Source organism: Hyla sarda, chromosome 9 (assembly GCF_029499605.1).
Source record: "Hyla sarda isolate aHylSar1 chromosome 9, aHylSar1.hap1, whole genome shotgun sequence".
NCBI lineage: Eukaryota > Metazoa > Chordata > Amphibia > Anura > Hylidae > Hyla > Hyla sarda.
The window spans coordinates 31,641,676-31,656,448 of NC_079197.1; the positions used below are offsets into that span (position 1 = coordinate 31,641,676).

At 41.1% G+C, this 14,773-nt stretch overlaps 1 protein-coding gene across 1 annotated transcript in view; it reads right to left on the reverse strand.

Annotated features, from left to right (window-relative positions):
- The window catches only part of OLFML2A (olfactomedin like 2A), a 109,771-nt gene extending 106,611 nt beyond the window's left edge, over positions 1-3,160 (reverse strand). The window contains exon 1 of the mRNA XM_056540025.1: positions 3,007-3,160. Coding sequence (XP_056396000.1) covers positions 3,007-3,075 — 69 coding nt within the window. The 5' untranslated portion in view covers positions 3,076-3,160. The remainder of the gene's footprint in view (positions 1-3,006) is intronic.
- Positions 3,161-14,773: the final 11,613 nt, after the last annotated feature.

A 14,773-nucleotide genomic window follows, 5' to 3' on the forward strand; every position in this document is an offset into this window, starting at 1 on the left:
GGGCATGCTGGGAGTTTGAGTTTTGCAACAGCTGGAGACACACTGTTTAAAAGACACTGGTGTAGAGTATTTATACTAACAGTGTGCCTCCAGCTGTTGCAAAACTACAACTCCCAGCATGCCCAGACAGCAGTTGGTTTTCTGGGCATGCTGGGAGTTTTAGTTTTGCAACAGCTGGAGGCACACTGTTGGGAAAACACTGCACTACATTCATTGGCCCCAAGAAACTAAAATCCTATGACAAAAAAAAGGTTTTGCCACTTTGATCACAAATATAGCATTTGTATTTTGTCTTGACCGATATAAATTTGCTAAGATTGCTTGATATAGCAGAGCTGAGATTGTTATTTGGTACATAGCTGCCATGTAGTGTAATGAAGTGAAGGGGATGACTGTTTTCTAATGGTCCCATTAACATTTATAGACTGAACATAGTCTACTGCGTATACCTTTTCTGCAGGTCACAAGAATACAAATAGTATACGGAAAATTACCCAAATGTAGTTTTTAGTAGACTACGTTCTGTCTGGTCCCTCCACAACTATGTCGCTGTATACATCAAAGTTCTTTTTTGACAGTGTCCCGACATGTACCTCAGCCCTATCCCCCAAATGTGAATGGAGCCTTACACAGTGCAATTAACAAAGTTGTCCAGATGTGAAATCAAAAGACTTCTAAGACAAAGTCAGCTCTGCTATATCTGAATCTATAAACTATAAGGCGGTGTTCACACTGTGCATTTTTGATGCCTTTTTTACATGCGTTTTGTGTTTTGATTTGTGAACTTCTATTCCTCCCCTTGAGTTCATTGATCAAAACGGAAAAAAATGCATGTTATAAATGCAGCAAAATCGCAGACAGTGTAAACACATCCTAATATAATTTAAAGGGGTACTCCGGTGGAAAAAAAATATTTTTAAGTCAAATGGTGCAATAAAGTTAAACAGATTTGCAAATTACTACTATTTCATAATCTTAATCCATCCAGTACTTATGAGCTGCTGTATGCCCCTGAGGATGTTGTGTAGTTCTTTTCTGTCTGACCAAAGTGCTCTCTGCTGCCACCTCTGTCCATGTCAGGCCCTGTCCGGAGCAGGAGCAAATCCCCATAGCAAACCTCTCCTGCTCTGGACAGTTCCTGACAGACAGAGGTGGCAGCAGAGAGCACTGTGGTCACACAGAAAAGAACTACACAACTTCCTCTGGATCATACAGCAGCTGATAAGTACTGGAAGCATGAAGATTTTTAAACATAAGTATTTAACAAATCTGTATAAAACTTTCTACAACCAGTTAATTAGAAGAAAGAAAAAAAACATGTTTTCCACCGGAGTACCCCTTCAACATATGACATTCTGTGGATACAAATCCCTTTTCTTCTTAAGCTAATAACTCTCACCTGCAAACACATTTATCAAAGGGTGTCTAGTGTAGTTGTTTTTCTCCCCCCTTTTTTTTTTGTGGTGGTTTTGACGTGCGCGCAAAAAGTCACCAGGACAATTCTACATTTGATGTGTTATCGGTACTTCGTACATTTCCTTAGTGTAGAGGTTTTTCTCACGTCTCCTTTTAGGCTGCATTCACACCACGTTTTTGCAGTACAGTTCCCGTATCAGGTTTTTGATGAAAAACGGATTCCTCAAAACCTGACTAAACTGTATCAAAACATGTGCACAAATTTTTACCCGTATACAGTTAAAAACCGTACACGGTTTGAAAAATGATGTCCGGTTGCATCCGTTTTTTTAAGAAAAAAACGTATACGTTAACTTTTCACTCCATTACGAATAAAGTTTCACTTGTTTGATTGAAATTCCAAGAAAAAAAACTGTGCAAAGTCAAAAACCGTATGGTGCAAACCAGATGGAACCGTACGCACATACAGTTCTGTACGGTTCCCATTGACTCCCATGAAAAAATAAAAATAAAAAAAATAAACATTTATATGGTTTAATACAGTTTTTCACCCGGACAAAAAACCATGGTAGGATACAGTTTTGGGTACAGGAAAAAAAAAAATGGACAAAACCAAACAGGATGCAAAACGGATGCATCGTTTCGCATACGGTTTTCAATGGAGAGTCAATGCATACGGTTTTCAATACAGTTCCATATGGTTTTCACATTGAAAACGTATACGAGAACTGTATTGCAAAAACGTGGTGTGAATGCAGTCTTAGATGGTGTAGATTGGCGCCTTGATTTTGCTCTTTGTGCAAAAATTTCCGACTTTTAATAAATAGGTGACCACTGCATGGTGAAAAGGATAAATGGTGTACTGCAAGGCAACATTGTGAAGAATGTCTAGGTTAAAAGTCGCACAAAAGGCACTAAACAGCCCCACCCTGCACCTAAACTGCACCAAATATAGACAACAAAACTCTAAATGCAATGATAAATGTCCCCCTGTATGGAATAAAGACATGTTTCTATCCCAATGGAATTGCCGATGACCCCCCAACCAAGAAGAAAGTTTGTACCCCCTGTACATTCCGTCACATGACCGCGCACCTGCCACACACCATCGTTTTCTAGCAAAAAAGCCACAAGCCATCGCTCAGCTCATCCAGTAGAACAGCTGCCGGCATAAGGTGGCTCAGCCCCGGACATACAGTTATACAGAGATTAAACCGGAGAGATCTGGGTCTAAAATTAATCCGGTTTAATCGGTCAAAACCCAAGAGCTCAGATATCCACGCGAAGCCTACTGAGAAGACACAACCCAAGAGATCTGCTATGGAGGGAATGTCATATAGACATGTTAAAAGACACAGGGTTTTCCTAAAACTTCAAAAGGGACCAGACAGGCTGCTGGTGCTCCTGCTTATTGTCCAGCGGAGAGAGAAAAAAACTGAATGAATCATGGAAGGACTGATGAAAGCCATAGGAGATGACATCTGGCATCAGAAATTTGCAAAAACATTCCTATAACTTTTCCCTCTTCCTGATTAAACCCGGTGTTGGCGAAACACGAAAGAGCAGATTTAAAAGTGGCAATTCGCCTACCTTGCTGTTTGCTGTCACCAGAGAGGAGAAGAGGAGAGAGAGGAGTGCACAGTGTATACAGGTCCACATGGCTGCAGCTTAGAGTCCCACCCTGCTGATAGACAAGGACAAGTCATGTACTGATGGCTGGAGGACAGATCCCTGCGCTGCCTCCCTCAGCTCTCAGCATGGACTGAATCCCTTTCACTGTCTCCCTGCCTCTTCAGCTGGAAAGGAGGAGCATAGAGCAACACCTCTAGGAATCCCAGCCAAGAGTATTTCCTACGCTAGGGTTTTTTTTTCCGAACAGTGGGACTCCAGCTGTTGCAAAACTACAATTCCCAGCATGCCCGGACAGCCGTTGGCTGTCCGGGCATGCTGGGAGTTGTAGTTTTGCAACAGCTGGAGGCACACTGTTTGGAAAACAACCTTCTGCACACATTGACAATTCTCCAGACCATTATGTACTGATAGGAACAAAGGGAATCCTCGGCTTCAAAGGCATAAATAGCAATTCCCTAATAAAATGTCATAATAGGAACTCTCAATCTGAATGTAAAGAGAGAAAATCCATTAATAAGAAATCTCTTTATAAGTGTACATATATATATATATATATATATATATATATATTCATATGTGTGTAAGTATATATGTGTTTGTATGTGTGCGCGTATATATATATATATATATATATATATATATATATATATATATATTAGAGATGAGCGAACTTACAGCAAATTTGATTCATCACGAACTTCTCAGCTCGGCGGTTGCTGACTTTTCCTGCATAAATTAGTTCAGCTTTCCGTTGCTCCGGTGGGCTGGAAAAGGTGGATACAGTCCTAAGAAAGAGTCTCCTAGGAATGTATCCACCATTTCCAGCCCATGGGAGCACCTGAAAGCTGAACTAATTTATGCAGGAAAAGTCAGCAACCGCCGAGCCGAGAAGTTCGTGACGAATCAAATTTACTGTAAGTTCGCTCATCTCTAATATATATATATATATATATACACGGTATATACAGTATATATATGTAAGTATATATGTGTGTGTGTAAATATATATCTCAGCATCACATCCAAAAGGCTGGAGATATTTAAATGAAACTTGGTACCCATGTTACTTATATGTCAACTAAACATATAGTAGAGTTAAAGAGGTACTACAGAGGGAAAATATATATATATATATATATATATATATATATATATATATATATATAAATGAACTGGTGCCAGAAAGTTATATAGATTTCTTAAAGGGGTACTCTGGTGGAAAACAATTATATATATATATATATATATATATATATATATATATATATATATATATCTCAACTGGCTACAGAACGTTAAACAGATTTGTAAATTACTTTTATTAAAAAAAAACTCTATCCTTCCAGTACTTATTAGCTGCTGTGTACTACAGAGGAAGTGGAGTTGTTCTTTCCAGTCTGACCACAGTGCTCTCTGCTGACACCTCTGTCCATGTCAGGAACTGTCCAGAACAAGAAAGGTTTGCTATGGGGATTTGCTCCTACTCTGGACTGACATGGACAGAGGTGTCAGCAGAGAGCACTGTGGTCAGACTGGAAAGAACAACTCCACTTCCTCTGTAGTATACAGCTGCTGATAAGTACTGGAAGGATTGAGATTTTTTTAATAAAAGTAATTTACAAATCTGTTTAACTTTCTGTAGCCAGTTGAGATATATATATGAAATTGTCTTCCACCAGAGTACCCCTTTAAGAAATTAAGAAATCTATATAACTTTCTGGCACCAGTTCATTTGTATACATATTTTTTAACTCTACTATATGTTTAGTTGACATATAAGTAACATGGGTACCAAGTTTCATTTAAATATCTCCAGCCTTTTGGAAGTGTTGCCAAAACATATTTTGAGATTATATATATATATATATATATATATATATACACACACACACACATATATATATATATATATATATATATATACATATATATATATATATATATGTATATATATATATATATATATATATATATATATATATACACACACACACACACACATATATATATATATATATATACACACACACACACATACACATCTTCCTCTGGAGCATACAGCATCTGATCATTTAAAAATCTTAATCCTTCCAGTACTTATCAGCTGCTGTATGCTCCAGAGGAAGTTGTGTAGTTCTTTTAAGTCTGACCACAGTGCTCTCTGCTGCCACCTTTGTCCATATCAGGAACTGTCCAGAAAAGGATAGATTTGCTATAGGGATTCGCTCCTATTCTGGACAGTTACTTACATGGACAGAGGTGTCAGCAGAGAGCACTGTGGTCAGGCTGGAAAGAACAACTCAACTTCCTCTGGAGTATACAGCAGCTGATAAGTACTGGTAGGATTAAGATTTTTTTAATAGAAGTAATTTACAAATCTGTTAACATTTCTGGCACCAGTTAATTAGAATTTTTTTTCCCCCTCCAGAGTACCCCTTAAAGGGTACTTGTTTACAGAACTAAGGCAGTGGGTGTAAGTGGAGCATGCTGTCCGCATGGAAATATATCAGCTAAAATACAAGACATATACAGGACATGCTTGTTTTCTGCTCACAAGTCACGAATGAATAAATCAGACTTTATAGAGCTAAGTGGATCAGTGATAAAGTATCTGTAACATTTGCTATGCTCACGCAGATATATTGGGAACAGAAGTTCTATGAGGACACAATCACTGGTCATCATGATTCATGAAGAATATTTTAAAGGGGTATTTCAGGCAAAAACATTTTAACCCCTATCCAAAGCATAGGGGATAAAATGTCTGATCGTGGGGGGCCTGCTGCTGAGACCCCCCCGCGATCTCCCTCGAATGCGGGTGCTGAATCTCCAGTTTCGGAAACCTCCGGCACTGGGGAAGTGACGTCCCGCCACGCCCCCTCCATTCATGTCTATGGGAGGGGGCGGGACGGCACACTCATTTATACCCACAGAGTTACTCTTTTGTTATTGGTGGTATTCCTAAAGGTAGTTGTCTGGGATGAGCTTTTTTTTGTAGAAACAGCACTACTCATATCCATGGACTGTGTTGGTACTGTAACTCAACCCAATGCAAGTGAATGGACCTGAGCTGCAATACCAGGCCCAACCTATGATCAACAGTGGTGCTTTCCATGTGAATTAACAGGCCCTATAAAATAATCTCAAACAATTCTTTTAAAGAGGCCTATTCCAACTGGGCAGAAAGGGTCTATGACGATTGACAGATTACAAAGTATTTCCCAGCAATAAGCTGATATCTCTGGCAAAACCTGGCAGCATCATCTTTTTCCCAGTTGAAGCACAGGCAGAGACAAAGTCCAGGAAGTGAGGGCGGGACTAGTACTCTTCTGTGCTCACTCCTGTCCTGTCTATCAGACTTCTGTCTGAAAATAGAGAGAAGAGAGTTACAGAGCAGTCTGCAGTAATTGGATAAAGAGACCCAGGACAGCACAGTAGACTCAGGGAGGAAGTAAATGCATGGTGAGTGAAGGTGGGCTCAGTGCTTGCCTTGCATTACACAGTGCTCAATCAAATCGATCAGTTGTCTGTGTAATGCAGGACAGGACAAGTCCTCCAGTGAGAGACACGAGATTTATCAAAACCTGTGCAGGGGAAAAGTTGTCCAGTTGCCCATAGCAACCAATCAGATTGCTTCTTTCATTTTGCAGAGGTCTTTTTTAAAATGAAAGAAGAAATCCGATTGGTTGCTATGGACAACTGGGCAACTTTTCCTCTGCACAGGTTTTGGTAAATCTCCCCCACTACTGTTCGTATCTGCTCTCTATTCTGGAATAAAGATCAGAATCCTAAGGATGTGATCCCTCTCTATTAACCCAGAATTAACTAACAGGGTCTGTTCAGTAGATTTAAAAACAAATAGTGTCGCCCCTTGATGCAGCTTGTTAGGTTCTTATTCAGGTCTTAGGTCAATTTCTTATCATTGTTTTAAGCAATGCTACATTTTTCATTGTTGGAGAAGGTGCTACCAGTGGTTTCACCTAGAGTCCTAAAAAGTACCCCTTTAAAGGGGTACTCCGGTGAAAAACATTTTTTTTAAATCAACTGGTGCCAGAACATTTACCAGATTTGTAAATTGCTTATATTAAAAAATCGTAATCCTTCCAGTACTTATATACTGCTGAATGATCCACAGGAAGTTATTTTGTTTTTAAATTTATTTTCTGTCTGACCACAGTTCTCTCTCCTGACACCTCTGTCTGTCTCAGGAACTGTCAAGAGTAGGAGCAAATTCCCATAGCAAACCTCTCCTGCTCTGGACAGTCTCCTGACATGGACAGAGGTATCAGCAGAGAGCTCTGTGGTCAGACAGAAAATAAATTTAAAAAGAAAAGAACTTCCTGTGCAACATACAGCAGCTGATAAGTACTGGAAGGATTAAGATTTTTTAATAGAAGTAATTTACAAATCTGTTTAACGTTCTGGCACCAGTTGAATTTAAAAAAAAAAATAGTTTTTCACTGGAGTACCCCTTTAATTTACTAAACTGCAATGTGCATCATGACCACTAGGTTGTGCTACAGAGAACTCATCATTTATACACGGTAATTCTAAGTAGTTTGTACAATTGTAGAAATTAAAAGAGAGTCAGAAGTCCTTTAAATTAATTGAATGCATTTAATATATGCAATAGAAATCGTACATTTAGGGGGACATTTTTTAATGTTGGCTGTGAGATGCCGTTTTCCCTGGCAGAATTTTGGGGGCTTGTTTTTTTGCAAACATGATGCCAAATTAACAATTAGGGAAGGCAAAATATGGCACTCTCACTCTATTTGGTGCTCAAGTAGGATCCGACTCATTAATATACCATAAGAATAGAAAACTTGGCACTAAATTGGTAGGTGATAACTGATAATATAGAATTTTATTTTGTAATCCACAATGTAAAATACTGACGTTTCGGTCCTTCAGGGACCTTCCTCAGAGTACGGATTGCAGCAGAGGCTGGGGGGAGAACTGGCCTTGAGTCGGAGAAAGGATGAGCAGTGAAGTAGCGAGCAGTGGGCCGCTTCTCCCCCCAGCCTCCACAGCAATCCGTACTCTGGGGAAGGTACCTGAATGACCGAAACATCAGTAAATTAACAATTACCTTTCGCCAAAAAAACTTTTTATATTTTGTTAATAATTGTATTAGAAACAACTTTCTAATTACATGTGATTAACAAAAATGTATCTTTATATATTTATTTTAAAAAACAACCTACCGGCCTGGCAGCATGAGTCCGAAATCTTAGCCGGGCACTGAAGAGCACAGCGCAGCTCCCCGCCAGCCGCTTCATCTGGCACAGAAGAGGATCGGGCCTTGTGCGCTCTGTGTCCCAAAGCAGTCATTCATTGTCCCGTAGTAGCGCGGCAGCATGTCTGGACACAGAGCACATCAGTCCCTACGCGCTGCCGCATTACTACGGGACAATGAATGACTGCTTCGGGACACAGAGCGCACAATTCCCGAAATGCTGCTGCGCTAAATCACCTTGCCGGGAGATCTATTGTGACACACTGATGTTGAAGAGGGAGAAGGGCGGAAGTGCGGACTGACAGGCTTCAGATGACGTTGCGCCTGCCGGGCCATGCCCCCTTCCTCCTTCGCTCACGGCAGAGCCTGAGCAGCCACAGGGGATCTAAAAAAGGTAATTCTATGGGGTTTTGGGTAAAAATAAAGACAGGGATAGAGTCAGCGAGAGTTAGGGACAGATTGGGGGGGGGGATTAGGGGCAGCTTAGTTGATGATAGGTACTCTTTAAGGCACACAGCCTTAATAAATATTGTGCCTTTTGAATTTTAGCTCAGATTTCACTGGCTCCAGCCACAATGGAAACTTTGCCTTGACATGGAATGAATCTGCACTTTTGTTTTTAGATAGATTCATCTTTTTATGTGCCCAAAATGTGTGCAAAAAGGCTGTCTAAATTACGTCCACTGTATCGGAAAAAGCGCACTGCTGGATTTCACAGCCAGTTTGCAAAAAGGGCATATAGTCAAAAGGCGCACAAAATAGGAGCAACTACACACTACATCTAAATATGTGCACCTTTTAATGCTGAAAAAGGCATAAACACAATAATAAACACACACACCCATTAATTCACAGTGGATCACAACATAACTAGCAGTAGAAGAATTGTGCTGCTGAAAATAACTAGGCACTTCTTATTCTGTGTTGCTCTTTAAATAGTAAAGCAACCACGCCTAAAATCAAACAATTTTTTTAATCAACTGGTGCCAGAAAGTTAAACAGATTTGTAAATTTCTTCTATTTAAAAACCTTAATCCTTCCAGTACTTATCATCTGCTGTATGCTCCACAGGAAGTTCTTTTCGAATTTCTTTCTGACCACAGTGCTCTCTGCTGACACCTCTGTCCATGTCAGAAACTGTCCAGAGAAGTAAATCCCCACAGCAAACCTCTCCTCCTCTGGACAGTTCCTCACATTGACAGAGGTGTCAGCAGAGAGCACTGTGGTCAGACAGAAAAGAAATTAAAAAAGAAAAAAAAAACTTCCTCTGTAGTATATAGCAGTATATAAGTACTGGAAGGATTACAATTTTTAAATAGAAGTAATTTACAAATCTGATTAACTTTCTGGCACCAGTTGATTTAACAATATATATTTTCCACCGGAGTACCCCTGTAAGTGGATGGCTGCCTTAGGCCGGGTTCACATGGCAGAATGTCAACATGGAAACTCTCCATGTGGACATTCTGCAGACTGCGGGCATCGGAAATTTCGATTCCGCTGTCAGCAGAAAGAAGGGACAAGACTATTCTTTCTGCGGACTCCGCACAGAATGCATTGCTGTCTATGAGACGGCGCATTTGTGTGCGGTTCTAGCACCAGCATATCATTAGAACCACACACAAATGCGCCGTCTCATAGACAGCAATGCATTCTGTGCGGAGTCCGCAGAAAGAATAGTCTTGTCCCTTCTTTCTGCTGACAGCGGAATCGAAATTTCCATACCAGAAATATCTGGCACGGAAATTCCGCCATGTGCACAGCACAGCAGAATCTCAGTGAATTCAATGGGACTCTGCTGGTGTGGAGTCTCCCTGCGGAATTCCAATGGGGAATTAGGGTATGTTCACATGGTAGAATGTGCAATTCCGCTGGAATATTCTGCATGGACATTCCGCTGCGGCAGAGACCCATTGATTTTAATGGGATTCTGCTGCACTGTTCACACGGTGGAATTTCCACAGTAGATGTTTCTGCTGAAGAAATCCTGATTCTGGCATCTGCAAAAAGAATAGATTTGTCTATTCCTTTTGAGGATTCCACTTGGAAATGCATTCCCTAGCAATCGCCGGATAATTCAAGCGTGTGAAATGTTTTCCAGGCGGACATTCTGCACATTATCCTGAAGTGTGAACATACACCTAGAGAAATATGTTCAGAATTTAAAAAAGAAAGGCATCACAGCTAAACTTGAAGATCTATGGGCTTTGATACAGCAGGGTTGGCTCCAGATCAGTGTTTTCCAAACAGAGTGTCTCCAGCTGTTGCAAAACTACAACTCCCAGCATGCCTGGACAGCCTTTGGCACACTGTTTGGAAAACACTGATGGTCCTATCATTTCCTGACTGTACAGATTGTTACATCTTTTCAAGTACTTTCCTTAATCTGTGACGGGTCTCATTTTCCTTTCTGAGACGGAGTCTAGATCATACTTGATATGTTATTGTAACTGTATATGGAGATTTGTATCATGGTTATTGATGGTCCATGACTACTGGTCACTGTTCTTTCAAAGCTCTTTGTGTATGTTCTGCTTTATTTCATTCTGATATATTGGTGCAATGCGCTGTTTTTTAGTTCTTGTTCCGAGCTATAGACAGGGCTTAAAGGGGTACTCCAGCGCTAAGACATCTTATCCCCTATCCAAAGGATAGGGGATAAGATGCCTGATCGCGGGGGTCCCGAAGCATTTGTGATGTCACGGCCCCGCCCCCTGTGATGTCACGCCCCGCCCCCTCAATGCAAGCCGATGGGAGGGGGCGTGGCAGCTGTCACGCCCCCTCCCGTAGGCTTGCATTGAGGGGGCAGGGCGTGACATCACACGGGGCGTAGCCGTGACTTCACAAATGCTTCGGCCCTGTGATCGCCAGTAATCAGACCCGAAGCGAACACGCTCTGGGGACTGATTGTAACGGGGTGCTGCGTGCAAGACCCCGGGGGTCCCCAGCAGCGGGACCCCCGCGATCAGGCATCTTATCCCCTATCCTTTGGATAGGGGATAAGATGTCTTAGCGCTGGAGTACCCCTTTAAGGGTTTCAGGGTCCAATTGGCTAACGGGTCGGATGCAAACGGCCATGTGAATCGAGCCTAAAAATCATTTACAACGCAGAAGTGTCACATGCAGGGTCGGATTCACACGCAGTAGATTTGTTGCAGAATTTACTGCAACTCAAAATCAGTTCATTTCATCAGACTGGAGTTTTTAAAAAATTTCTACACATACGGTGGTCAGCTAATCCCTCCAAAATTGACAGGTTCTGCTGGCTTTAAAGGGGTACTCCGGTGAAAACCTTTTTTCTTTTAAATCAACTGGTGGCAGAAAGTTAAACATATTTGTAAATTACTTCTATTAAAAAATCTTAATCCTTCCTGTACTTATTAGCTGCTGAATACCTCAGAGGAAATTTTTTTCTTTTTGGAATGCTCTCTGATGACATCACGAACACAGTTCTCTCTGCTGACGTTATTATAATAATAATAACGCTTTATTAATTGTTGTCCTTAGTGGGATTTGAACCCAAGTCCCCAGCACTGCAAAGCAGCAGTGCTAACCACTGAGCCACCATGCTGCCCTTAGCATACATCTGCTATGCATCTGCTATGCATGGTTCCTAAAATGGACAGCGATGTCAGCAGACAGGACTGTGTTCGTGATGTCATCAGTGTTCCAAAAAGAAAGGAATTTCCTCTGTAGCATTCAGCAGCTAATAAGTACTGGAAGGATTAAGATTTTTTAATAGAAATAATTTACAAATATGTTTAACTTTCTGCCACCAGTTGATTTAAAAGAAAAAAGGTTTTCACCGGAGTACCCCTTTAATCTAAATTGTGGGTTTAACCCCTTAAGAACCAAGCCCATTTTCACCTTAAGGAGCAGAGCATTTTTTGCACATCTGACCACTGTCACTTTAAGCATTAATAACTCTGGGATGCTTTTACTTTTCATTCTGATTCCGAGATTATTTTTTCGTGACATATTCTACTTTGTGTTAGTGGTAAAATTTTCATCGAAAAATTCCAAAATGTTATGAAAAAATTGAAAATTTAGTATTTTTTACACTCTCATGTTCTTGTAGGCCCAGTTTTTAAATTTTTACAAGGGGTAATTGGAGAAAAAGTCCCCTAAAATATGTAACCCAATTTATCTCGAGTAAGGAAATACCTCATATGTGTATGTGAAGTGTTCGGCGGGCGCAGTAGAGGGCTCAGAAGGGAACGAACGACAATGGGATTTTGGAGAGTGAATTTTGCTGAAATGGTTTTTGGGGGGCATGTCGCATTTAGGAAGCCCCTATGGTGCCAGAACAGCAAATAAAAAAACACATGGCATACTATTTTGGAAACTACACCCCTCAAGGAACGTAACAAGGAGTACAGTGAGCCTTAACACCCCACAGGTGTTTGACGACTTTTCGTTAAAGTCGGATGTGTAAATGAATTTTTTTTTTCACTAAAGTGCAGTTTCTTCCCCCCCCAAATTTACCATTTTTACAAAGGGTAATGGGAGAAAATGCCCCCAAAATGTGTAACCCCATCTCTTCTGAGTATGGAAATACCCCATGTTAGGACGTAAAATGCTCTGCGGGTGAACTACAATGCTCAGAGGAGAAGGAGTCACATTTGGCTTTTGGAGAGCAAATTTTGCTGAAATGGTTTTTGGGGGCATGTCACCTTTAGAAAGCCCCTATGGTGCCAGAAAAGCAAAAAATAAATAAAAAATGGCATACTATTTTGGATACTACACCCCTCAAGGAATGTAACAAGGGGTACAGTGAGCCTTAACACCTCACAGGTGTTTGACGACTTTTTGTTAAAGTCAGATTTTTTCACTAAAATGCTGGGTTTTCCCGAAATTTTACATTTTTACAAGGGATAATAGGAGAAAATGCCCCCTAAAATTTGTACTTGAATATGGAAATACCCTGTGTGTTGACATCAAGTGCTCTGCTGGCACACTAAAATGCTCAGAAGAGAAGGAGCACCATTGAGCTTTTGGAGATAGAATTTGTTTGGAATAGAAGTCAGGGGCCATGTGCATTTACAAAGCCCCCCGTGGTGCCAGAACAGTGGACCCCACACATACATGTGACCCCGTTTTGGAAACTACACCCCTCACAGAATTTAATAAGGGGTGCACTCAGTATTTACACACCACTGACGTTTGACAGATCTTTGGAACAGTGGGCTGAGCAAATGAAATGGGGGGGGTCCATTGTTCTGGCACCATAAGGGCTTTGTAAACACAAATTCCGGACACATTTTCTCTCCAAAATCCCAATGGCGCTCCTTCTATTCTGAGCATTGTAGTGCACCCGCAGAGCACTTTACATCCACATATGGGGTATATTCTTACTCAGAAGAAATGGGACTACAAATTTTGGGGGTCTTTTTTCCTATTTTCCTTTGTGAAAATGAAAAATTTAGGGTAACACCAGCATTTTTGTGAAAAAAAATATTTTTTTTCATTTTCGCATCCAACTTTAATGAAAATTCGTAAAACACCTGTGGGGTGTTAAATCTCACTATACCCCTTGTTACGTTCTGTGAGGGGTGTATTTTCCAAAATGGGGTCACATGTGGGTATTTATTTTTTTGTGTTTATGTCAGAACCGCTGTAAAATCAGCCACCCCTGTGCAAATCTCCAATTTAGGCCTCAAATGTACATAGTGCGCTCTCACTCCTGAGCTTTGTTGTGCGCCGGCAGAGCATTTTACACCCACATATGGGGTATTTTCGTACTTTGGGGGTCTTTTTTTCCTTTACCTCTTGTGAAAATAAAAAGTATGGGGGCACACTAACCCCAATTTTTCCTTATGATAAGGGTAAAAGGAGAAAAAGCCCCCCCAAAATCTGTAGTGCAATTTCTCCCAAGTACGGAAATACCCCATATGTGGCCCTAAACTGTTTCCTTGAAATACGACAGAGCTCCGAAGTGAGAGAGCGCCATGTGCATTTGAGGATTAAATTAGGGATTGCATAGTTGTGGACATGGGGGTATTCTACGCCAGTGATTCCCAAACAGGGTGCCTCCAGCTGTTGCTAAACTCCCAGCATGCCTGGACAGTCAGTGGCTGTCCGGAAATGCTGGGAGTTGATGTTTTGCAACAGCTAGAGGCTCCGTTTTGGAAACACTGCCGTACAATAAGTTTTCATTTTTATTGTGGGGACAGTGTAAGGGGGTGTATATGTAGTGCTTTACCCTATATTACGTGTTAGTGTAGTGTAGTGTTTTTAGGATACATTCACACAGGCGGGGGTTTATGGTGAGTTTCCCGCTAGGAGTTTGCGCTGCGGCGGAAAATTTGCCTCAGCTCAAACTTGAAGCAGGAAACTCACTGTAAACCCGCCCGTGTGAATGTACCCTGTACATTCACATGGGACGCAAACCTCCATCTGTTGCAAAACAACAACTTCCAGCATGTACTGACAGACTGCCTACATGCTGGGAGTTGTACTTTTGCAACAGCTGGAGGAACACTGGTT